Raw genomic sequence first — 27,095 nt, 5'->3', positions numbered from 1 at the left:
TCCTCTGGACCCTCTCCAATGCTAGCACATCTTTTCTAAGATGAGGGGCCCAAGACTTTTCACGATACTCAAGGTGAGGCCTCACCAGTGCCTTATAAAGCCTCAGCATCACATCCTTGCTCTTGTATTCTAGACCCCTTGAAATGAATGATAACATGGCATTTGCCTTCCTCACCACCGACTCAACCTGCAAGTTAACTTGAGGGTGTTCTGCACAAGGACTCTCAAGTCCTCCCGTTTAGAAAATAGTCTGCACATTTATTTCTACTACCCAAGTGTGTGACCATGCATTTTCCAACATTATATTTCCAGTTATATGTCAATGATTTGAATGACAGAATTGATGGGTTTGTCGCCAAGTGAATCTGCATTTCAGTCAGCTCAGATTGCTGGAGTAAAACTTGTCTTCTGATGTCCTGGAACTGAATGATTAATTATGACATAGAGCCAACACAAGCAGAGTGGGATGAATAGCCTTACTCTGTACCATAATTCAGTGGAACGGTTACAGGCCATATCCTATCTCTCTCAAGGGATATCACTAAGCATGCCTTAATTCATTTGTTCTAAAACTGACCATTAACTTTGTCTCATTGTGTGCTTGCATGTATTTATCTAATACAAAGAAAGGAGACTTACATCCTTTCCGCCTGAACCACATTAGAATTGACACTCAAAGGCAGCATATTGGCTCTCATATCAGCTGCATTAAGTCCCAAGAGATCCAAGTTTACAAAATTTCACAGATTACATGCAGAGAAACCAAGGGGAATTAAGTTTATTTAGCTTCAAAGGTCAACTCTGTTTTGAATTTGTCGTTCAGAAGCATTCAAAGAATTAGTATACATTACTAATTCTGCAAAAGCATGCATAATAAGAAAAGTTCCAGGGAGTGGATCTCTTTCAAATTCTAAATTGATGCTTTTTTTAAAATTTGCTCTTGGCATGGTTTAGTGGGATGGTGTGTCAAGTGTAATTTCCTCATATTTAATATCTTTCTTTTACAGGGTTGCCTTATTCTAAGCGATGAGCTAAACCATACTTCATTGATTCTTGGCGCTCGTTTGTCAGGGTCCACTATCCGAGTATTCAAACACAACAGTGAGTAATTCTGCTGCTCAGTCTCTTGCATCTTAAAGTCATAAAGTCATTATGCACACTACTCCCAAGTCAGAATTGATGGGCTAACTACATTTGATTTTTTTAGAGCTTTAGTTACTTTGAGTATTATGTGTGAGAAGAAATCACACTTAAGGGTACAGTTACTTTTAGACTACTGTTGTATAGATCAAGCACTTATAAAAATTGTTTGTCTACCTGTTCCCAGTTGCATAACATAACACTGCATTGAAAAACCCAGTATGTTACTTCCCTTAGAACTCTGTGTTGTGGTTACTTTGCCTTCTACCACTTTAAAGTTGTGTTCAATTTTATCAAAACTTATAACTTGAGTATACCTGTCTTATTTCTTCTCTGCTGCAAGGCTCTCCATATAACTCTGTCTTTGTCCACTGTACCATTCCTGTACACCTCCTCTTCACCAGTCAATCTCCTCTGTCTAATCCAGTCTGACTGAGTCCACGGCATACGGTTTATTGTGTGACTGCTTTGCTGTAACAGCAGTTGTAACTGAGTGAGTTCTCATAATGCATTGTTGCCTTACCCGTATGCTTCCCTAAAGGTAGACATGCTTAGGAAACCCAAAACCTTAAATGCCACTCCTCTTGGCTGTTTGCACACACAACCTGGTGACTGAGCCAAGTGATGAAACCACAGACTTTAAGCTTCCCAAGAAGCTTGGCATTCTTTAACCAGAAGGACAAGTCAGGGCAGGTGCAGTTACTTGCTTCATCAAGAAGGTAACTCACACAGCCTGAATTGTCAGCCAGTTCAGACCACTGTCTGTCACGAGTTGCTGCCCATGAGATTTCTGATGACATAACAGCTTTTCACATTGTTTGACCCCCAAAAGGATTTATGGTGGTCATCATCGGAGGCTCAAAGGTGGAGTGGGTTAGCAATCTTTAATTCCTTGGTGTCCTAGGCCCAGCACACAAGTGCAATTACAAAGAAGCACGGCAGCACCTCTACTTCCTTAAGAATTTGCAGAGATTCAGCATGACGTCTAAAACTTTGACAAACTTCTATAGATGTGTAATGGGGAGTATATTGACTGGCTGTATCACAGCCTGTTATGGAAATACCAACGCTCTTGAACAGAAAATCCAACAAAAAGTACTGTATGTGACCCAGTCCATCATGGGTAAAGCCCACACAACCATTGAGCACATCTACATGAAACACTAACGAAGGAAAGCAGAATCCATCATCAGGGGTCCCCACTACCAAGGATTTGCTCTCTTGCTGCTGCCATCAGGAAAAAGGTACAGATGCCTCAGGACTTGCACCACCAGCTTCAGGAACAGTTACTACCCCGAGTCAAAGAGGATAATTTCACTCAGTTTCACTCACCCCATCACTGAAATGTTCCCACATCCATTGGACTCACTTTCAAAGACTTTTCATCTCATTTTCTTGATATTTATCATTTATTTATTTATTATTATTTCTCCTTTTTGCTCTTGCACAGTTTGTTGTCTTCAGCAGTCTGGTTGAACACCCTATTTAGGCAGTCTTTCATTGATTCTGTTATGGTTATTATTCTGTAGATTTATTGAGTGATGAGATGATGAGACCTCTGTCAGTCAGGGTCGAAAATAGATGTTGTGTCCTAGCTGTCAAGGTATGCAAGCCTGGGCAAGCTTGTATGGAGAGCAAGCTGTTGCCTATGTAGCAAGCTCCCTTTCTCCACACATCTGATAAACTGAAAGGAATGGCAGAGACCTATACAGTTTGGCACTAGCAGCATTGCAGGAGTTGCCATCCAATGTTCCCAAGAACTTCCAGTTAAAGTGGTGCTACCACACGTGCAACGGTTTCTGGTAATCAAGAAAATAAGAAATCCGACTAAAACATCACTAAAAATACCTTTTCTGTGGTAAATTGTGTTCAATTATCACTGCAAAGAGTCAAGAGTTGAGCAATGGCGAGGTGAGTTTAGGGGTGAGCCAGGATGGTGTGTTGCAGAATTGTTTCAGTTGGAGTTCTGAGTACAGCTGGCTTGGGAACAAGGTTGAATCACTCTGTGCATTGAAAGGAGATGCTGGGGCCCAAGCAGAGACGATGCAGTGCTCATTCAACTGACCCAGGTATTGGAGCACTCTGGCGCCGAGATGATCTGAAGAGCTTGAGAGCAGCTTCAGGCTGGGTGGCAAAATTTAGGCCAGGAGCAAGTTACTAAATGGCATGGTCTAGGCCTAGAGCCTTTCACAGCAGTGGTGCCTTGGTCATAGTGTGAGGAGCCTTTTGCCACAGTGGTGCCCAGGTCCTAGTGTGAGGTACGATACACTGTTTAGACAGTTTAAACACTGGCCCAAACTGGAGGCAAGAGCCAATTTTGCTCACTGTCCATGATCTTCACTCCTCTCTTCAGGGCACTGGAGCCTTTCACTGGTCTGTTGTTTGGTCAATTTGAACTCCAGGCCAGATAGACTAAAAAGACGGGATGTTGGTCAGGACGAGAGCTGATTTTGCTTGTTCCCCGGAATGGTCATCTCCATTGTGCTGAGGCTATGAAGACTGTCCCAGCTGCTGTGCTCCGTGTCCACAAGCGAGGCTCTGGGCCTACTCTGGGCTGCTACAGGGTTCAGATCTGAAGACTCAATCATGGTTTGAAATGCTGTTGTTGTTTGCTTCAATTATCTGCATTTTTTTTCTTTCTCTTGCTCATCGAGTGCTGGTTTTTTACTTTTATTTTTATTGCTTTTTCTCTTTAATTGGGTTATTTTGGTTTCTTGCTTTGTGGCTACCTGTGAGCAATCAAATCTCAAGCTTGTATAATTTATACATTTTTTGAAAATAAATTAATTTTGAATCTCAGATCAACATTGAACTCAACGTAAGTCTGCCTTAGGGACTCCAGCTCCAGATATTTCCCTCAGGGTTTACTCCCAAAGCCTTCCCCATGAGTGGGTATAGCCACAACGAGCTTTCCTTCTGCTAGCTGAGCTTCTGAGCCCCATCTGCCTGAAGATTTATTGAGTATGCCCACAAGAAAATGAATTTCCCGGTTGTATGTGGTGACATATATGTACTTTGACAATAAATTTACTTCTGAAGTTTTGTGAACTGCATGCCAATGGATGCTTCCTTGGTTATATAACTATCCAGCAAATTCCAGTGGGCAGAGATCAGCTAATTGGAAGTTAAGCCATGGTCATCCAATGTTGTACTGAATTAACTATATTAGTAATCAGATGTCCAGCTAAACTAACCCCTTCAACCTACACTATGTCCATATCCTTCCATTTTATAAAACATACAGCAGTGCAACGCAGTACAGGCCCTTTGGGCCACGATGTTTGTGCTGAGCCTTTAATCTACTGCACGATCATCCCACATAGCCCTCCATTTTTCTTTCAACATGTGTCTATCTAAGAGTCTCTTAAATGTCCCTGATTTATCTGCCATTTCCAGCACCCCGACAGCACGTTCTGTACCATCTAAACCTTTTGCACTGAGGAGGTGCCAATCAATATTATTGAAGATATGCACTCTGGGAGGTCTTGTTTGCTTCCATTGTCATTAACAGAGGTTACATAAACTTTCACAATGTGTGCATTTTAAAATGACCTGGTGTGTCCACAGCTCCACATTAACCAAATGTGGACATGTTGCTCAAAGATTTTATTTAATTATATCTCCACAAACTGACTCCTCCCATCTTGTTTTCAGCAGAATAGATTGTTTTCAAAACAATTGATTTTTTTTCTCTTATTTGTCAAGCCTGGAAATAGATTTGTAACAGATTTTGGTCATTATATCCTTAGTCACTTCATGTAACTTATAGATAAAACTTATGAACAGAATATTGTTGATAGACAGTATATCACCACTTTACAATTTATTTCCTCAAAGTATAAACAAAAAACGCTGGAAATATTCAATAGATCAAACAAAATCTGCGAACTGAGAAGCACAATTAAAATTTCATAGCAATGATACTTCTTCAGAACTTTCCACTTATCGTCAAACCCAGTTTGTTGCTTCTTTCATGCCTTACTCTTCCCCCAGTGCACATCCAGAAAAGACCTGTTTCTATTGTATGTTGGAGCTTGAAAATTAAAAACTCAACTTTTTTGTTTATTTCCATATTCCATTGAGGAAACTTGAACTGTGCCTATTCCAAACTTACGGAGTTGTTTGGGAGTAGGAACATGGGAAGAAGCCAACTGTTCCGTGCCAGTCTGTGTTCCATGTCTGTTTCAGGAGATAGGCAGCTAAGCAGAGATCTAGGTTAAACACCAAGATTGCCAATCACCCTCTCAGTTCTAAAAGGTGCTGCACTGCAGTGCTGGGAGCTGGAATCTCCACTCTCGCACTCCAGGCTGTGCAATGTTTTTGGTGCACTTGACCCAATGAGTGACAGAAGGCAAACCTGAGGATCTGACCCTGTCAGGATCTCCAACTCTGGAGGAAAGGCAGTGGAAAATTCAAACTACAAGTCCTTAGTTTACATGATAGGCAACTTAAAAATAGTCACATCCTTGTTTTTTGAAGAAAACAGAACAGGAGGCTTCTACTGCATTCCTCTTTCCTTCATAACACGAGACAAAGAGAGGGTTAGTTTCATATTGGCAATACATGTAGATCAGACACTTAGACAGTTTTGAAGGTTGTGTGTAGTTAACTTTTGACAACTAAAATAAAGTTCAAATTCCCAAATCTGTTTGGCAATGCCGTTAGATGTTCAGTTTCCTAGAACCAATCAATTAAACTAAACTTGTTTGTTTAACCCTGTGGGTCTTCTCATTTTCTCATTCCTTAATAATAAAGCAAATTGAGGAAGCAAGTGTTGCCTGAATAGTTGAAAAACTCATTTTTTGATGAAGTTTTCATACAGTACTGGATTTATCATTGCTTGTGAGAGCTCGTCATGTAACTGTCGATGCTCAGTCAGGGAATTGCTAGCTGGGGGGGCTGTCAGGATATGTCAGGTGTTGGACCAGGGATGGCAAGTTGCAGCCATTATACTTGTGTTGGAAATGTTTGAGCAGTGGGTTGAATGTCCTCACCCATACGTAACTCTGAAACGTTGCCATGTAGTTACACTAGTACTGTATATACAATGTCATGAACTCTGTTTAGGAGCAGCAGTAAGTTACTCAGGTGTGATGATCGGGCTCAGTAACTCTGCCATCAATCAAGAACAACAATAACTGGAATTGATAGCATGCTTTTAATGCAGTGGAAAGTTTCAAGTCATTTCACAGGAGTGCTATGGAGCAAAAATTGGTGTTACGCCACAGACAAAGAGACTGGTTCAGGTGGCTGAAGAAAATAATTTATGAAGGAGAGGCAACAGTACTTTAAAAATGTTGCTGTCTTGTGAAGATTGAATAGCCAGCAGTTTAGTGTGAATAGGATTAATGCAGCAGGAGGTGGGTGGAATAAGGTAAAATAATATATATTGTATGAGTGAGAGAGAGAGAGAGATCAGAAACAGGCTCTTCAGCCTATTCTTGACCATCAGCTGTCCATTCACTGATCGTACATTAATTGATTTTTGTTTTATTGATGAGCCTGGGGAGGGCAGAAGGGGAGGGTGCTGCGAAATTAGAGAAAGATGTAACATGGATCTCTGGACAATTGGTATCCAATGGATATTCCTGTTAGTATCTTGGCTAATGATAACTGACTTGGCACAGAAATGGGATTGAACCAGGAACTTCCCTTGTGTGTGCTTACAAGGGCCACTTCAGCTAATACACTGGTTCATGTTAAGTGTTGAACCTAGTAATCAACAAAGCATTTCTAGTCGCTTAAGAACTTCGCTTAAGTCGCTTTAGAAATTCTAGTTCTTTGCTAGAAGAAGGCAATGCAGAGAAGGAATGCAACTGGCTGCAATTTTAGAATGGGTTAGACAGAATAAATCTATAGAGAGTGCTTTTGCCTTCAGAAACCAGCAGTCAAAACTACAAGATAACAAAGAATAGCCCCAGAAATGAAATATGTATTTACACAGAAACTGTCTATATTGTAGAACTGGTATCTGTAAGAAGTAGTGTGAAACACACGAGTGTAGATGCTTTAGTAAAGAAGTGAGGTGAGTGTGCAAAGGAAAATGGAACAATGCTGAAAAGCTGATGTGAATAAGATGGAAACAGGGAATCAGGTGGAAAATTAACATAGCAGAGTACAGAGTGAACAGAACAGAATACAGTCAAACTCCGGTGATCACAACTATTCTGAAGTCCAAATGGTTTGGCATATAGCTCACTGAGGCCCAGATTCCCACTCCCTTTTCCATTTACAGGGGTCCAGGTTTCTGCACTCTCTCTGAACTTACCTACTTCACTGGAACGCTGATTATAATGCTACATAATAAATATTAAAAAGAGTGAATTAAATGTGTATTGGGGTATTAAGCTATCTGCCCAGCAGCAAATTCTCTGGATTATCAGGGGATTATTTTGTAATTAGGCCGTATGACTTGCTTGAACTACATATTAGATGCATTGTCCAGAAGACATAGGAGCAGAATTAGGTCACTCAGACCATCGACTCTGCTCATGGCTGATTTATTGCCCCTCTCAACCCCATTCTTCTGCCTTCTCCCTATAACCTTTGAAGTCCTGACCAAGAATCTATCAAGCTCTGCTTCAAATACATTCAGGGACTTAGCCTTTACAGCAGTCCACAGCCATGAATTCCACAGATTCACCACCCCCTGGCTAAAGAAATTCCTTCTTATCTCCATTCCAAATGGACATCTTTCCATTCTGAGGCTGTGCCCTCTGGTCCTAGACTCGCCCACTATAGAAAACATCCTCTCCAAATCCACTCTATCTAGACCTTTCAATATTTGAAATGCTTCAATGAGATCCCTCCCTCCTTTTTCTAAACTCCAGTGAGTAAAGGCCAAAGCCATCAAATGCTCCACGTATGTTAACCCTTTCATTACCAGAATCAATCTCATGAATCTCTGGATGCTGTCTAGTGCCAGCACATCTTTTCTTAGATAAGGGGCCCAAAACTGCTCACAATACCCCAAGGGTGATCTGACTAATGCCTTAAACTGCTGGTTAAAAATGGTGCAGGTGAACCACTGCAACTTCTCACTAGTGGATAATGAAACAAAAAAAGCATCTAAATGCTTTGTTAACCACACTTTTTCTGGCAAGCGATCATTGCAAGTATTAGTTTGTAACTTCTCTTTGGACTTGGAGGCAATTCAATGTTGCAGAACCAAGGCAAGGCGAAGTGGCAGGCCTGTCAGTGGGCGCAGGCCGAACAGAAGCCGCGAGGTACAGGCCCCAGATGCGACTAAGCACAACATGCGAATGGAGATTTTCAGGCCAAATCAAAGCAGCAAAGTTCAGTGTGTCCAAGCGGCAGAACCTTTTGTTCAGTTGGAGATTTAAGCACTGGGCCAGATTGAAAAGGTCAGGCTGTTGAGGCCTGAGGCGACGTATAGGTCTATTCAGATCGCTACTTGAATCAGCAACATCTAATGTTCAGATGGAGAATTAAGCTTCGGGCCAGATCAAAAAGTTAAAGGTGTCAGAAAGGTCTAGGTGTCAGGCCTGAGGCGAGCTATGGGGCAATTAAGATTGCTGCTCCACAATGTTTGCTTGGCTCTACGCTGAACTATGGCACTCTTACATACTTCAGTTCAGAAACACTATTTGCTTACGGTTAGGGTTTGCATGATGTTTTTTTCATTGCACATTGGGTGTTGGATGGTCTTGTTTATAGGTTATTTTATTCTCTGTACATTGGGTTTTAGACTGTCTTTATTCATATATATGGGGGTTGATTTTAGGTTTCTTTGTTTCGTGACTACCTGTTAAGAAATGAATCTCAAGATTGTTTAATGTACTTTGAACTGATAAAGTATCAGCATCACATCTTTGTTCTTACATTCTAGTCCTCTTGAAATGAATGCGAACATTGCATTTGCCTTCCAACATGCACAAGGACTCCCAGGTCCTTTGCACCTCTGATTTTTGAATTTTTTTCCCCATTTAGAAAATGGTCTACACCAGGGGTATGCAACCTTAAGCACAAATGATTTTCTAGCATGCGTTATTCATTAATGTGAGGCAGTACATAACTAGGTGAACAGTATTTAAATGGATAATTCCCATATTTCAAGTTTTTTATGGCATTTATCTTGCCCACCATCTTCTCATTAATAAGCGATCCGGCTCACAGAGGCAAAAAGGTTGCCAACCCCTGGTCTACACCTTTATTCCTTCTGTCACTACAGCCATGCGCTTTTGGCCTACTTTATCATGCACCTTCATTTACCCTGAAACTTCATGTTTAACAATGAACTCCAATGTCTTCCGATGTCAGGCTAACTAGCCTATAATTTCCTTTAGTCTGCCTCTCTCCCATCTTAAAGAGTGGAGTGGCATTTGCAATTTTCCAGTCCTTTGGAACCATTCCAGAATTTAGTAGTTATTGAAATATCATTACTAATGCCTTCACAATTTCTTCAGATACCTTTTTCCAGAAGCCTGAGGTGTAGTCCTGGTCCAGGTGATCTATCTACCTTCAGACCTTTCAACTTCATGAGCACCTTTCTCAGTCGTAGCAACTGCATTCACTTCTGTCGCCTGACACACTGGAATTTCTAGCTTACTACTAGTGTCTTCACAGTGAAGACTGACACAATTACTTCTTAAGTTTGCCTGCCATTTCTTTGTCCGCCATGACTAACTCTTCGACGCCATTTACCAGTGGTCTAATATGCACTCTTGTCTCTCTTCTACTCTTTATACTGTACATCTGAAAAAAACATTTGGTATTCTCTTTGATAGTTTTGGCTAGCTTACCTTCATATTTTATCTTTACTCTCGTTTTTGTTTCAGTTGCCTCTCATTGGTTTTTAAAAGCTCCCCAATCCTCTACTTCCCACTAATTTATATTATACGTCCTCATTTTTGCTTTTATGCTTCTCTGACTTCCCTTGTCACCCAAGGTTGCCTCATCCTCCCTTTATTGTCATTTTAATATATTTTAAAACATTTTATTTATTTCTCTCGAATTACATTGATAAATTACATGAACTTTGTTAGATTATTATTTCAGGAATTTTGGGAATTATTTTATTAATTTTCGCAGCTTTCGTGTTGTATTTTCTTATCTACTGATTATCCAGAATACCTGAAATCCTCTAAGCTAGGACCGGTCTGAAAACACACATGTAGTTTCTTGTTGCTCCTCGTGTCAGTGTAAAAACCTAGTGGCCTGTGTGACCACCATTGGTTTTTTTAATTTGTGACTTTTCACATTTCAGGATGTATATTGTATACATTTCTCTGAGATTAAATTGTACCTTTGAACCTTTTGTGTGTGTGTGTGTGTGCGCACAATGTACAAGTTACTGTTGAGTATGGCCACATATACTTTAGATTAGTTTATATGCTGCACATAGTCTGTATAAAGTTTCTCAGTGCAGGAGGATCTGAACAAAAGGTGACTGATAAATTGACAAAGTGACTCTTGGCAACAGAAACTCTTATGTGTAGAACCGGGGCATATGAAATGTGGGGTGGGGTAATGGGTGGAGGTGTTGATCAGTTGGACAGTTTTGGGGTAATAACTATTTTTGAGTCTGGTGGTCCAATAGTGTGGATGCTGCATAGCCTCCTTTCTGATGGGACAAACAGCCCATGAGCAGGGTAGGTAGGATCCTTCGTGATATTGCTGGCACTTTTCCAACACCTTTCTGTACATACGTCCTTGAGGGTAGGTAGGCTGGAGTCAGTGGTACGTTGGGCAGCTTTAACTACCTGTTGTAGAGCCCTCCTCTCCACCACAGTACAATTTCTGTGCCACGCAGTAATGCTGCATCTGTAATCTTTATACACCATGTTTTACTTGTGTAACAATCAACACTTGCACACAGAAGTGGTGGTCGGTCCAGTTGCAGTGAGGACTAGAACCAAGCCAGAATATGCCATCAAACCAATCCTCTTCACATTCATTAAAATTGGATTTTGTTTATTATTGCCAGTGAAAAGCTTGTCTTCCATTCTGTCTGCACACCGTAACCATGCCATAAGGTAGTACAAAGTAAAACAGTAACAGAATGCAGAATAAAGTGTAACGGCCACAGAGAAAGTGCAGTGTGGTAGACAATAAAGCGCAAGGTCACAACATTGTAAATTGTGAGGTCAAGAGTCCATCTGAGCATACCAGGGAATCATTCAGTAGTCTTATAATAGCAGAATACAAGTTGTCCTTGAATCAGTGAGTATATACTTTCAGACATTTATCGTCTGCCCAATGGATGGAGACGAGAGAATGTCCTAGGTGGGTGGAATCTTTGATTATGCTACTTTACTGAGGCAGTGTGAGTTGTAGACAGAGTCCATGGAGGGGAAGTTGGTACTGCACACCATTTCCCAACTGGCTCCCTGTTGGTGTGTAGTTAGTCTACAGTAAACCATTCAATGTTCATGTCCAGAGCCAAGATCACCCCAACTTCAGTTGACAAATTGTTGTTACTCTGTCAGGGCCTGAATACGTGCAAGTTCAGAAACACATCTGTGAGTCATTGTGAAGTCCTTCATTGAAACACATGAAAGAATGTGCTCGATAAATGCCCGAATTGGAGGAAATCATGAAAAGCATCCAGCCGGTACAGGGTAACTGGCGAAGTACTAAAATCCTGTGCTAATCATCTGGCTGAAGAGTTCACTGAGATCTTTAACCTCTCTGCTCGGCAGTCTGAGGTACCCACCTGCTTCAAACAGGCTTCAATTATACCAGTGCCTAAGAAGAGTGTGATAACCTGCCTCAATGACTATCATCCAGTTGGCACTAACATCCACGGCGATGAAATATTTTGAGACACCGGTGATGAAACATATCAACTCCTGCCTGAAAGCGACTTGGATCCGCTCCTACTCGAGCAACAGGTCCACAGCAGATGCCATCTCATTGGCTCTTTACTCAACCCTGGAACATCTGGACAGCAAAGATGCATACATCAGGATGCTCTTTATCAACTATAGCTCAGTATACAATACCATCATCCCCTCAAAACTAATCAATAAGCTTCAAGACCTTGGCCCCAAGCAATTGGATCATCAGTTTTCTCACTTGCAGGCCCCAGTCCATTCGGATCGACAACAACATCTTCATTAGCACAGGTGCTTAAACCCCTGCTTTACTCACTGTATACTTATAACTGTGTGGCTAAGTACAAGGTTTCCACCTCATTGTACAGTACTTTTTCCAATAACAGGCTCTTTGAAATTCTAAGTTCTGTTATTCCAGTGCTCTGTCTTTCTCTCTCTTTCAACTTCTCTAAAACAGAAATTCTTATGTTCTTTCTCAGACCAGGTCCTATTCGTGCACCACTCTCAAACTTGCAATCTATACTAGCTTAATATCTAGTGACACTGTCCTTCCTAATGTACAATCTTGCCCAACCCCACAACTGGAAGAACTCTTGCTTTCAAAGTTCAAAGTAAATTTATTATCAAAGTACGTACATGTCACCATATACAAATTCTGAGATTCCCTTTGAAATTGTGAGCAATAGTATGCAAAATATCACATGGCCAAGAAAGGTTGCCAAGTTCAGTCATTATAGCAAATAGGAATGCAGCAGAACTAGTTGTAAGTGGGATGGTTAGGTGATTGCAACAGTAAGCTATTTAATGAATAGGGTGAGACATTTATAGATCTCACTGTATTTGGAATTCAGATACCCTAGAGGAGAAAAGGAGTGTTTTGTTGACCTGGCAGTAATCTGTGGGTGTGGAACGAGTCCCTTTCTGCAACCAAGGACACCACCTGCTGTGTTGAAGAACAACACAGAAGAGGTGTCTGAATCTAGGCTCATCCTGCTCTTCCAGGCTTGGTGATATGAAAGGAGCAGAAAAGGGGTTGGGGCCTGTTGAGACAGCTCGACTGTACAATAAGACGATAGATGAACTAGCACAATTCCACTTTTCTAACCTTATCCCAGAATGCCTTATTTCCTTAGTTCCAAAAGATTGTAGCCTCAAATATACCCAAAGTGAAAAGCTGTTTTCTGGATTAAGAAGGAAACGGCATTTCTTCATCCATGCTGAGCCTTGCCATGAACTTTAGACTTTAATAAGTCCTTTGGAGAATTTTGGATATATTTCTTTACCCTGGGCTTTTGGTCAGGAATCATACCGGGCCAGTCTGATTTTAAGGGCCTGAGCCCCAATCCAAGTCTGTATGCAGATTCAGAAACAAGTGTGGAGATGAAGGTGGAAAGGAGATCCATAGCTTGGAGAGCAAAGCAACAAGAAGACTGTTAGTGGAACTGCAAGGGTGCCAGTAAAACATGGCTCAGAATATTAATATTTGATTCTGTGCAGTTAGTAAAATGCTTCTGTCTTGCGAGTGGTCCTTGGAAATTATGTAGATTACAAATACAGCCCTTTCTGCAGAAGCAGTTAGATGCTATCGATCTAACTGGAAACCAGAGATAAATGTACGAAGTAGAAAGTGAGAGAAGGATTCTTATTCATTTCTGAGATTTGTATGCCACTAGCTAGGTCAGCATCTATTGCATATCCCCAGTTACTCTTGTGAAGGCCAAAGGGTTGTGTGGAGAAGGCAAGTAGGTGGAGATGAACCATGGTTAGATCAGCCATGATCTTATTGATGGTAGAGCAGGCTCGACAGACCAGGTAGCCTACTCCTGTTCCTATTTCTTATGTTCTTATTATCGAAGTACATATATGTCACCATACACAATCCTGAGATTAATTTTCTGATGGGCAATCACAGTAGATAGCACCAAGGAATTTAAAGTTGCTAACTTTCTTCACCTGTGATCCCCCGATGAGAATTGTCTCGTGGACTTCTGTTTCCTCATCCTGAGGTCAACAATCGGCTCTTTGGTTTTGCTGGCATTGAGTGAGAGGCTGTTGTTGTGACACCACTCAGCCCAATTTTCGGTCTCCCTCCTGTATGCTCATTTGTCACCATCATTGATTTGGCCAGTGACAGTGGAAGCTATGTTTAGCCTCACAGTCATAAGAATAAAGCGAGTAGAGCGGGGCTGGGGGCTAAGCACATAGCCTTGTGGTGCAACTGTGCTGATGGTGACTGTGGAGGAAATGATGCTGCCAATCCAAACTGACCAGGGCCTGCAAGTGAGGAAAGCAAGGATCCAGTTACACAAGAAGCTGTTGATGCCTAGGTCTTGGTACTCATTGAGGGAATGCAGAGCTGTAGTTAATGAAGAGCATCCTAAGGAGTCTGATGGCTACAGGGTAATAATTACCTAATTACTTCAGTCCTTCTGGTGAAGATCCTAGGAAGATGGTGGTGAGCCATTATTGTGAACTATGTCAGTCCTTTTGGTAAAGCTATTCCCACAGTACTGTTGGGCTGCGTGTTCTAGGGTGTGAGCCCAGGAGCAATTAAGTATCACTGTCTTGCCTGCAAGTCAGCAGTGCATTTCTGAGAGGAACCTGCCAGTGCTGGTCTCTTGTGCCTGTTTCCCTTCTGCAACTTGGCAGAGGTTGTGGATTTTGGAGATGCTAAAAGTGTAACCTAAATGAGGAGCAAAGGGACAAGAGTGTTACCAGCTGAGCCATACTGGCTCACGGAGCATAGGAATCCTTAAGTCACACAGGGTGAGGATCTGTTTTCTGACTGTGTGGTGGAGGGGAAGAAAGCTGGTGTATATAATCCACTCTTCCAGTCCTTCTTTGGGGGGGGGGGGGGAGAAAACAGTCGAATCAGATTTTCTTCAAATGTGGACTAAGTGCAAATGTGTTTAGTCATGTCTATGTCTAACTGAAGAGATTTCAGTGTGAAGAGAAGGCAGAGTCTGCCTCCTGCTGACAAGTGGCTGCAGCCAGAGATCCTTTCAGACCCACCATCAGGTTCCAGCGGTTTCACACTGAGGACGTGGCTCCTGTTCATTTTCAGGAGCAGATTCTGGTCCTCCGGCATCCATTTCCAGCTCGTTTAGTTTACTTATCTCGAAGGTACCCTGTTTTCGACATGCGGTTCTTCCACCTTCCTCGCATTTAGCCGATCTCAACTTCAACCTGATCAAAAGCATTCGCTTTGGAACAGAGACAGGGAGGAGTTTCCAATCTACAGAATTCATTGCCACCGATGGCTGGGGGGCCAAGTCACTGGGTATATTTAAAGCAGAGCTTGACAGTTTCTTCATTACTAAGGAGGTTAAAGGTTACGGAGAGGGGGCAGGTGGATGGGGTTTGAGGGGGATAATTGATCAGCTATGATCACATGGCAGAGCAGACTCAATAAGCCGAATTGATTAATTCTGTTCCAATGTCTTATGGTCTTTTGTGCTTACCCTCCCACTCAACCACGGCTCCTTTTCAGTCCCCACCTGTTCCCTCCCCTCTGTACTTGATCACAATTTGTTACATCTCTAACAATTTCTGGTTCAGATGAAAGGTCATTAATTGTAACATTGAATTTATTGCACTACTACCCAGAGTGCCTATTGAGATTACAATTTCCAGCCGTCCTGTTTACTATTGAATTTTCCCCCGTCCTATTTTTCCAAAGTACTGTTGTGAAAGACTTTGTTTGCTCGTTCCGAGAGAGGGAAAACAAAACCCCTCAGTTTTCACTAGTATGGTTAAATTCCTTTCACAAGTTCATGGCATCCTGAATTATTGTCACCAGGTTCTGGTCACCGACCTACAGGAAAGTTTTCCATAAAAATGAAAGGGTACAAAGAAAATTTACAAAGACGTGGTCAAGTATGAAGACCTGAGTTGTCGGGAAAGTTTGGATAGGTTAGGGTTTTATTCCCTGGAGCACAGGGTTCATGCAAGTAGGCTTTTTTTTCCACCGAGGTTGGAAAAGGCTAAAGCTAGAGGTGAAAGTTTAAGGGTGAGAGGTGAAATATTTAATGGGGACCCGAAGGGAGTGTGGAACAGGCTGCCAGCAGAATTGGTGGATGAGGGTTCAATTTCCAACATTTAGCAGAAATTTGGATAAGTACATGTATGTGAGGGATGTGGAGGGATATGGTCCAGGTGTGGGTCAATGGAACTAGGCAGAATAGCAGTTCAGCACAGGCCAGATGGGCCTGTTGTGCTGTAGTGCTCTGATTCTACAACTCTTTACGCTCCTTAGAGCTGTCCTTCCATTTTGTAAAACGGGTTGTAACCCGATTTACATTCAACACCGCATTCCAGTCTGCCCACAGAAATCTTATCGCAAAACTTTCTAACTCAACTTGAAAATATTCAGTTACGCTTTCACCACCATGTGAGGAAGTCTGATGGCCCACTGCAAAGAAAAAAATTGCTTAATCTTTTAAAATAAGGGTTTGCAACCATGCAGAACATTATGGTTACTGCTATTTTTCCCAGATACTTTTATAATTTCAGTTTGGCTTAATTAGCTGATTTTGGATAAATCCCATCATAAAGAAGACGGTGCCAGGAGTCACGAAGGCCGAATGCCTTCTTGCTGCCCTGTAAGATTCTTAATCCTGTTCCTTCTGTGCCTGCATTCAAAGCAGTGCCACAAGTCCAGTCCTGAGGAAGGGTCTCAGCCCAAAACGTTGACTGTTTACTCTTTTCCATAGATGCTGCCCAGCCTGCTGAGTTCCTCCAGCATTTTTTGTGTGTGATGCTTGGATATCAGTTACTTGCATGGCTTCCCTGTGTCACGCACCTTCCAACAGGAGATTGTCAGACTACACTCCATCAACCCCAGGGAGCACCTTATTTACATTGTTCCTTAAGACTCTGCCCTTAAGACTTCGCTGAGAAAGATGATTACGGTAATATAATTGGGAACCTGGAACATGGTATAGGCCAAATGGAACAACTGCACCAGGACTGGCTCTGGAGTTGCTTCAGAGAAGTTTCCAGCTCAAGAATCGAACCAGCAACAGGTCGAGTAAAATATAAATATTAATGGAAATTGGGGTTTGAGAAAGAGAAGTGGATATTGCCATCACGGGTAAAGCCCTCCCCACGTTGAGCACATATCCACAGAGCATTGTTGCAGGAAAGCAGCATTAATCATAAGGGACGCCCACCACCTATGCTCTGTTCTCACTACTGCCGTCAGGAAGAGGGTACAGAAGCCTCAGGACTCACTCCATTCGCTTCAGGAAAAATTATTACCTCTAAACCATCAGACTCTTGAACCAAAGGGGATAACTTCACTTGTCCCATCACTGAAATGTTTAAACAATCTGTGAACTCTCTTTCAAAGACTTGATATTTATCAATTACCTATTTATTTATTTATTTATTTATTTATTATTATTACTATTATCATCATTTCTTAATTTTTGTATTTTCAGTTTGTTGTCTTTTGTACACTGGTTAACACCCAAGTTGGTGCATTCTTTCATTGATTCTATTATGGTTACTATTATGGATTTATTGAGTATGCCCACAAGAAAATGAATCTCAGGTGACGTGTATGGAAATATATGGTGACATATATGCACTTTGATAATAAATTTAGTTTGAACTTTGATTTCCAGCTCAGTGTCTCAACATTCACAGACTCTACAAACTGGTACATTACTTGAGTGCTTGATTCTCCATCCCTTCCCAGTATGAAATCTGGGTCCTTGACCTACATTGGAAGGGTGTAAAGTAACAATTTGAACATCACTTTATTGTCCAAGATGGCTTATTACAAAACACAGCCCTCATTTTCTTGGATGTTGGCTGTGTGTAATGATATCGGTATTCCCAGTTAAACCTCCTCTATCCCATCCTTATTTATTCACATGTTCCATTGACATGACTTTCCCTTGTATCATCACTGCTTTTGTCATTGACTGCCTTCCACTCTGTCATAGATCATCTCTTTTTCTTTCCCTGTGGCTGAGGTTGGGTGCATGACTTTGCTAGAAATAATGAAACATTTATCTTTGGCTATGTCCCCCCTACCCCCACCAAACCCAGCCACCAATCTTACTACTAGGTGAAAAGCTCTGGCTTCTTCCCTTCTCTAGTGTTGTGAAGGGTCCTTCTTGCTGTTGCTGGAAGTAAGTGAGATCATGTGGGGTAATGGGTTTGTTTTTGGATGATGGTCCTTGACCTTGTTGGGTGTTGGCACTCTATAGGCAGGGAGTATCTGTGTCTCTAGGGTTAGGAGTATGATGCAACCATGCTCCCTGAATCAAGTAGAGATGAGTTGGTGGGTCCCAGGTTTCTCAGAGGATGAAGACTCTTCCCCCACCCCCAACACTCGTGATTTATCTTGAATATACATGAGATGACTGCTTCCAATTTTGAGCTAATATCACAATGTAGATTTCCTTACCTTTTAAAACTGGTTAAAATTTCAGTTGATAGAGATGTAAGTAATTAAGATGTATAATCTTTATTTTATAAGGCAGTTTTCAAGTTTGCTTAGCAAGTCGAGTTTGTATGTAGTTTCTACAGCATAGCTTGTATGTGAGCAGCAAGATTAGTAGTGTGCGTTCAAAGTACTGAACTTGTTTCTAAGTTAGAAATTTGTGTTCAAGATGCATCCTGACAAATGGGTACATAATCTAGGCTGGCACTGCAGTACAGTACTGAGGAAGTGACATACTAGAAGTGCTTTTTCTCAAATTTCCCAAAGCCCAGCTTCAATTGTTTTAATCAATTTCTGAAGCTCTGTCATCATGATTTAATATAGACCTGAGCATTTTGGGCACTGACCCTCTTGTCAATACTTGCACATGAATTTGGCCATTAGCACCATCTCCCTTCTCTCTCTCTTTGGCAAGTGAACTAAGCACAGATGAGGTAAACAACTTAACTCCCACCTCTGGAATATGATCAGGTTCAGCCCCCACCTCAGCTCATTACTGCTAGAACCCTGATCTCCATCCATGATTCCCCTCTCTTCCAAAACTCCACTACCCTTGACCCAGCTCTTACCATCCACTCTATGATTCAACCTCACTCCTTGGTTTAGGGACCTCCTAGTTTTAAAATTACAATCTTCAATTTAAAATCTAAAATTTAAATTCATTTTAAAATGGTGTGTAATCTTTCCACACCATACATCTCTATAAGATTCCTGCACCCTTCCCATTTTGACCTTGTGATTGTTCCCAAATGTAACTTGTGCTGTGACTTCTGTTGCTAAGACTCTAAACTCTGGTAAATTTCTTCCTAAACTGCTCTGCCTCTCAAGTTCTCTGTCCTCCTCCTTAACATCTCCTTTCTAGTCCTCTGTTTTGGTTGTCCCCATGTATGTGTCAGGATTAGACTGGAGGGAAAATAGTAATACGCTAAGTATATCAACCAATCTCCATATGGAAACTAATATCAAATTCCAATTCCTGTTTGTTATTCTACAATAAAGTGTAATGAAAATGCATTTTTTCCTTTGGATGCAATTTTTCCTTTTTTATATAGTTGGAAACTCACCAGAACTACTTATGCATGGCATTTTTTGAGTTTGTGTGTGTGTTCCACAGATATGCAGAGCCTGGAGAAGCTGCTACGAGATGCAGTGATCAGTGGGCAGCCCCGAACGCGGAGGCCCTGGAAGAAAATCCTAATTCTAGTGGAAGGAATTTACAGGTAGGGCATGGGACTTGTTTTCAATTAGTCTCTTTGCTCTCCATAACCTGCAGTCTTGAATTACTACAAAACATACTCATTGGTCCATGTCTCACCTCTTGTGCACCCCTGATTTTAGCTGCCATGCTATCAGCATACCTGCGTACTAAACTCCTTCTTACCCTCCGTCCATCTCTCTCTTTCCTCCTTTGAACAGCTGACTAACAGATGCCTTTCAGATCAAGCCTTTGGGTTTCTAATCCTGTTGTGATCACTATTATGGCTGCAATATATTTAAAAAGGACACCTCATCTTTAATTAAAATAACTGAATGAATACAGCCATTTCCCCATTCATTTTTCTGTTACCTACCTTTTTTTTCTCTCTCCATTCATTCTGTCAGTTTCTATCTGTTCATATCTTTGAAAGTGCATTTAAGCTCTCAACTTTCTCTGAAGGATAAACAGAAAATGCTGGTAATATGAAGTAGAAGTCCATTGATTTATTTAAAATTACCAGATCTCCTAAGTATTTTTTTAAAACTCTTTCTGTGGACTGATGACCTGAGCTGTACAGTGACCCTCAGGTCAGGAGGAGGGACAAGTGTGACCTAGGTAATGGCATATGTTAGCAGAGCACCGTGTTTACAGTTCGAATGTTGTGAGTTTGAGACCCTCGTTGGAGAAACAAGGACATGATCCAAGCACTTCAATGAAATATCACGAATGGAGAAAAATATCCCATGACTTACTACAAAGAAGTGGGTGGTAGTTCACCCTGATATCCTGGCTGAGAATTAAGCTTTTAAGCAAAGAACCTGAGGCAGATTGAAACATGTTGGTGCAGATTTTGTGGGATCCTCTTGAACATAATTGGCTACAAACCCTCGAACCTCACAGCGGGAGTTAGACCGGGTTTATCTCTTGGATGTTTGGTGATAGTGTAAAGCTCCTTGGAAATGCAAGTTTTTTTTTTGTTGCTGGGAGTACTACTACTTGTACATATTTTTTCACCCACCCCATGACCTCAAACAAGTCACTACCAACAGTAGAGTCTGTTGCTCCGACAAAATACGTCTAACATGGAATATTAATGCTCTTCCCCTTCCACAGATGCCGCCTAATCTGAGTGTTCCTTCATTTTCAGTTTTTACCGTAACTGTTCATAATTTGAGGACTGTGAAGCCTCAGGCACTGAATAATAGGCAAGATAGAAATTGATAGATCTTTTTGATATTAAGCAATTTGAGATTAGTACATGAAAGTGACACTGATGAAAATCAACCAATGATATTGAATAACCTGGCAGCTCTGAGGGTCTGAATGGCCCATTCCTCCTCCTCCATGTTCACTCAGTTGTAGCCTTAAAACAACCCATTATGAAAACTGCATTCAGATGTATCAGGCCTAAGATCCATATTCTGAGTGTGTTCTCCTTCACGTTGCAGCAGGGAACATTTCAATAATCAATTACAATGTACTTCCTTGACTTGGCGCATGTTATTCTTGTTATTCCAGCATGGAGGGTTCGATGGTGCGTTTGCCAGAGGTTGTAGCCTTGAAGAAAAAATATAAAGCCTACTTGTACTTGGACGAGGCGCACAGTATAGGAGCAGTGGGACCCACAGGCCGTGGTGTGGTTGAGTACTTTGGAGTTGATCCCAGAGATATTGATGTACTGATGGGCACCTTTACCAAAAGCTTTGGTGCATCTGGTGGATACATTGCTGGCAAGAAGGTAAGGTCTTAAAGTCCAGTTTATGTGTTCATCTCCCCATCTCTGTTTCTCTCTCGGTCTCTCTTATTCTTCCTTGTCCTCAGGAGTAATATCTGACATTTGCTCATCAATTGTAGAAGTGTTGCTTGAATTAATCATTGACTAAGAAGCACCTCATTGAACCTTTTAAGAGGATTGTGGAGTTGGTGGAGAAGCTGGCTAGAGAATGATTACAGAACACGATTGCACCTTCCCAAAATATACTCTCCATCATTGGAGTCATACGCTAGCCCTGGCTGAAACTTATCTCCAAAACCAAAATCACTCCAGTAAATTATTAGCTGGTTATTATTGTATTCTCATTTTTAGGATCCTGTTGTTCACAAATTGGCAACAGCACACCTTCCTTGCAACATTGTAGGAAAACACAGTTCATGGGATAATGCTCCTGAATGCCTTTAGGTAGAACAGTTTATTCATCTAATTCCCTTGTGAATATTTATTTTAAATCTACAGTGCATTTCAAATCACAGCTCTCTCTGTTTCAAAATCAAATATTTCCTCATATGTCCTGTTCATTGTCTGCCACTTTAAACCTGTGTTGACTGTGTACAGTACTAACCATTCTGCCAATGGAAATAATTTATTCATGTTTGCAATATCACAAGCCCCTCACTATTTTGAACATGTCAGTTAACTCTCCACATCTCTGCCCAAACAACATGTTCAGTATCTTTACGTCAGTGATGCCCCACATCCATGACACTGCTCTGTTAAATCTCTTCTGCAGCTGTTGTTAGCAAGGTCCCAGATGCACACAGAGGAACTAATCCTTTTTTATTTTTTCCTCCCTTGTGCTTTATCCAGCTTTCTGTGAAACTCATTGACACAGGTGGCTTTTGATGCCGAGTCATTGGGTATTTTTAAAGCAGAGGTTGATGGGTTCTTGATTTGTCAGGGCGTAAAAGGTTATGTGGAGAAGGCAGGAGAATGGACTTGAGAGGGATAATAGATCAGCCATGATGGAATGGTAGAGCAAACTTGCGGCCAAGTGGCCTAATCTTGACCCTATGTCTTATGATTTTACGGTCTTAGATCCTGATTATTGCCCCCTACTATTTATTCCTTGTAGCAAGTTTCCCATTTTCATCACTCTCAGAGATTTCTTCAGAATTATCCCTTTGCCTTTGTTAATAACTAACTTACATTTATAGAGAAGATGTATGTAGGAGTTCAAAATAATAAGATAAACCATAGAACGGTTACAGTTCCTGAAACATTGATGGTGAGGATAGGGATGTAAGGTGACTTCTAACTGAACCAGAGGGAGTTTGAGGGATGCAATGTCACAAACGGTGAGAATTTGGAATGCCTCTCAGGAGTGGTGGATCAAGGTTCAGTAATACTCCTGAGGGGGAAGAAGACATTGCCATAATGAGGGTGGTGGGGAGCACAGTGAGGGAGTGGTAGAGGAGAGGGGCTAATTGATTAGCTCTTCGAGTAAATCAGTATTGAAGGGGACACATTTCCTCTGATCTCTTTTGTGTCCAAATGTGACATTCTTCATGGCTTGATATCCCCTGTCTTCTGGGACACAGAATTCCAGACTTACAAATCTCAATGAAAGAGAGGTACGCACACAAAGTGCTGGAAGAACTCAGGCAGTCAGGCAGCACATCTTTGGAGAAGAATAAACAGTCAACGTTTCTTATGTCTCTGAAAGGGAGAATTCTCCTCATCTCAGACTTTAAGTCTTGTCATGATACTTTGCCCTTAGTCTTAGGTTCTCCTACCTAAGCTATCAGCTTAAGTTTTCAGGGAAAGGTCAAAAGATCAAGTTAATTCAGACATTGGGGAAAGGTCCAGTGAAAGGCCTCCTCTTTTGGTACTAATTCAGCTATTCCCTTGGCCTAGTCTCACTAAGATTTCCAGCTCAGCCTTTGATGCTGAGAGCCATCGGCACTGAGCCAGGAGAACATTTTCATCTGTAAGTCTGACAGTGTACTTGTTTACTGAACACAGTGACAGAATTAAACAGTCTGCAGCAAAACTTTAACACACAGGCATGAATGTTTTAAACAGCACTGTAGCGCAGCTGGCAAAGCCAGCAGCTTTCAGCACCAGAGAAACGGGTTCAATCCTGACCTTGGGTGTTGTCTGTAGGCAGTCTGCACATTTTCTCTGAGGCAAGGTGCGGTTCCTCCAGATTCTCCAGTTACTTGCCACAGACATGTGGATTGATAGGTTAACTGGCCACTGTAAGTTACTGCAAGTGGCAAGGGGGTCGTATAATCTGATCAGAGTCCAGGAGAGTTTTTGTATATCTGTTGAATTACCAATAATGGCCTGTTTTCTGTCATTAAACCAGAAACGATTTCTAGCAATATTTGATGGATTTATTTATAGGGAGAGGTAAGACGGGCTGTGATTTTATTCCTTGAAGTGTAGGTGACTGAGAAGTGATCTTTTAGTTGTATAAAATCACAAGGGCATTGATAGGGTGAATGAACTTTGTCTTTTTCCCAGGGTATGGCAATCAAGAACAAGAGGCTACAGATTTGTGAGAGGGGTAACATTTAAGAGGAACTTGAGGGACAATTTTTTCTACACAGAAGTTGGAATGTTTGTGGTTTAAGCTGCAGAACAAACAATTGAGGCTGGTGTAACAATTAAAAAAAACATTAGGACAGCTGCATGGATTGGAAAGGTTTAGAAGGTTACGGGCCCAACACTAGTAAATGGAATTATAGCTTGGATGGGGCATCTTGGTTGGCATGGAGCAGTTGCGCCAAAGGACCTATTTACATGCTGTAGAGTCATAGAAAGAGAAGGAGCGTTATAGGAACATGCTTCAGGGAAGGTAGTCAAGTGGAAAGTGTGTCTGCAGTGGAATGTTATGGAGATAGTAGACATAACCTTTATATTTGGAAAAAGAGAAGGATAGACCAAGAATAAATGTTTTAAATTGAGGAAAGCCAGTTTCCTTAAAGTAAGGCAAAGGTAAACAGGAATCATCTACTTTCAGCAAAGTCTACATCTGTACAGTGGGAAGTGTACAAAAGAGAAATAATCTTGAGCCAATGTGTTCCTGGAAGGACAAAAGCCAAGGTTAACAGGCGTAGGAAACCCTAAATGATGAGGATTGGTTAGAGAGAAGAAAGGAATCATATGGCACATGTAGGAAACTTAAGATAGGAAAGGCCCATAGAATATAAAGAATATAGAGAGATGTTTAGAAATCAGGAAGGCAAAGAGGGGTCACAAAATATCTGACAGATATGATTAAGGTAAATTAGAAGGTGTTTCGTAAGTATATTTGGAAAAATGAATAACTGGGAAAAGAGTAGGACCCATTAGGAATGACAACAGGCAGTCGTCAAGGAGCCAGCGAGATCCTGGATAACTATTCTGTTCTTATCCTGGATCTGACTGCCCTCTTGTGACAGTCAGTTTTTCCACACTCACAAGAAATAGGACCATAGGAATTTGGAGCAGGAGTTAACCATTCAGCTTCTTTAGGCGTCAATACTTGTAGGCAAGAAAGATGGGCAAAAATAAACAGTTATTGAGTTCCTCCAGAGCTTTGTGCATCCACCCACTAGCTCTTGCTCCACCCATTTTCCCACCTTTTTTATGCTGGCTAACTTCCTTCTTTCCTTCCAGTCCTGAGGAAATGTCTCGACCTGAAAAATTGACGTCCATTTCCCTCCATAGATGCTGCCTGACCTGCTGAGTTCCTCTCACAAACAAGAGAAAATCTGCAGATTCTGGAAATCCAAGCAACACACACAAAATGCTGGAGGAACTCAGCAGGCCAGGCAGCATCTATGGAAAAGAGTTTCAGGTGTTTCAGGCTGAAACCCTTCATCAGGACTAATGCAGGGTCTCGGCCCAAAATGTCGACTGTATACTCTTTTCCATGGATGCTGCCTGGCCTGCTGAATTTCTCCACTGCTCTGTGTATTGCGAGTTATTTGAGAATTGACAAATATTTTGATCTTTATTCTGTAATTTGAGAGGAAAGGCTGAAATTGTTCATGGGGTAGATTGTTATTTTTTATTGCTCTGAGTTCCTAATTTCTATTACTTTGGCTATGAGATTGTATGGAATGGGTAAATTGCAAGTACATGAGCACATGAGACAGATTTTACTAACTTGATACTCAAACTTAGTTACCTGATATCAAACTTCTACTGACCAACTGAGGTGACATGGAAATTCACTTGGTCAAATGCCAAAACATATTAGCCATGTACAAGGCTAATTGGCCAAACTTGTCTCTACCCATTCTTCAGAAGAATTATCCAAATAAAACTCCTCTTACTACAGTCCTGCAAGCGTTTTTCTCTTCAAATAGTTATCCTAGTGAGGGTGTATGTACAATCGAACTGTTGTGATGCCACAGTGCACTTCAGCAGAGGTGTTCATGGCGCAGCACAGGCCCTTGAATGAGTAAAATATTTCGCAATAGCAACTGGCTGAAGGAGGAAAGTTTGACTTGAGAATAACATAGAAAGTGTTCATTTTTGTAGCACTGTCAAGATGGTTAAAGACGCTGAAATGTTAATATTTAAGTAATTAACACCTGAGGGAGAATAACACATTGGCTATGTTAGAGGCCTGGGCCAGTGATCCAGAAAGACTCAAATTCCAACTGGAAAAAAAAATCAATCTAATTGATTAAGTAACACGGAATCAAATCGAATCAGGTTTAACATACGTAGATACAAGCGAACAAAACAAGTTATAGTGACAGTGAAAGTGCAGTTAGTGATGAAAGACTCACATTGTTTGCTAATGTCCTTTAAGGAAGGAAGCATTGTTATTTTCGGTCAGCGTAGCCTTTGTTTAACTCCCATTACACAGTAATGTGCACAGCCCTATCTGCCCCTCAGTTCTGGGTCAGTTAGGATTGGTTAACAAATGGTAGCCAAAACCACCAAAACTTACCAAAACCTTTCTGCAAAGTCTTTGGTTCTCTTGCAGGAACTTGTGGATTATTTGCGAGGGTACTCGCACAGTGCTGTCTATGCTACCTCAATGCCTCCTCCAATAGCAGAACAAATTATCAGATCACTAAGGTGTCTCATGGGACTTGATGGATCCACAATAGGTAAGGCTCTGATGCAATCGATGTTATTTTAAAGTTTACTCACACACGAATTTTACAGGACTTTCCTTCCACAGCTCAGGCACTTTTATCAGAGTTGTTTGTCTGAACGGCTAACGAGCAAACAGAATTCTCAGAACTTCAAGGTGTATCTTCTGCTCCCAGTATCTCCATGGTGACCAGATGTGGTCCAGTTACTTGGACTTCCAGAAGATTGTAAGTTCTAGTCCATATCCAGGAACTTCAGCACTGAAGTCTGGGCTGATGATCTGGTACGACACTAAAGAGGAAAGTCACTCAGATGGGACATTAAAATGAGGCCCATTCTGCTTTCAGGTGGACACTCTACATCCCATGTCACTGTTTCAGCGAAGAGAAGTGTATTAGAAATCAGTACAAATCAATCACTACGCATTGATCCCTCCACCAGCATTGTAAGAAAATTAGATTAGCCGTGGCTGTTTGCAGGGTGGTGCTGTACAGGTTCTCTTGTTTCATACCACACAACAAAATTACCTTTCCAATCTACTCCATTATTTCTGCAGTGCTAAAGGCAAAGATGCCATAGAAGCACTACAGTCAAAGTACATTGCCGGTATATTTAAGGCAGAAGTTGGTTTCCTGATCAGTCAGGGCATCAAAGGATGTGGCAAAAAGGCAGGTGTATGGGGTTGAGTAG

The 27,095-nt window shown here is 41.4% G+C and overlaps 1 protein-coding gene across 1 annotated transcript in view; it reads left to right on the top strand.

Annotated features, from left to right (window-relative positions):
• sptlc3 (serine palmitoyltransferase, long chain base subunit 3) overlaps positions 1-27,095 on the top strand; it is a 146,706-nt gene that overhangs the window by 105,522 nt on the left and 14,089 nt on the right. The window contains exons 6-9 of the mRNA XM_059986208.1: positions 1,008-1,101; positions 19,505-19,610; positions 21,107-21,326; positions 26,293-26,419. Coding sequence (XP_059842191.1) covers positions 1,008-1,101; positions 19,505-19,610; positions 21,107-21,326; positions 26,293-26,419 — 547 coding nt within the window. The remainder of the gene's footprint in view (positions 1-1,007; positions 1,102-19,504; positions 19,611-21,106; positions 21,327-26,292; positions 26,420-27,095) is intronic.

Source organism: Hypanus sabinus, chromosome 12 (genome assembly GCF_030144855.1).
Source record: "Hypanus sabinus isolate sHypSab1 chromosome 12, sHypSab1.hap1, whole genome shotgun sequence".
NCBI classification, from domain to species: domain Eukaryota; kingdom Metazoa; phylum Chordata; class Chondrichthyes; order Myliobatiformes; family Dasyatidae; genus Hypanus; species Hypanus sabinus.
The sequence above is the reverse complement of the archived record's forward strand: the minus strand, read 5'-3'. Positions and strand labels throughout refer to the sequence as shown.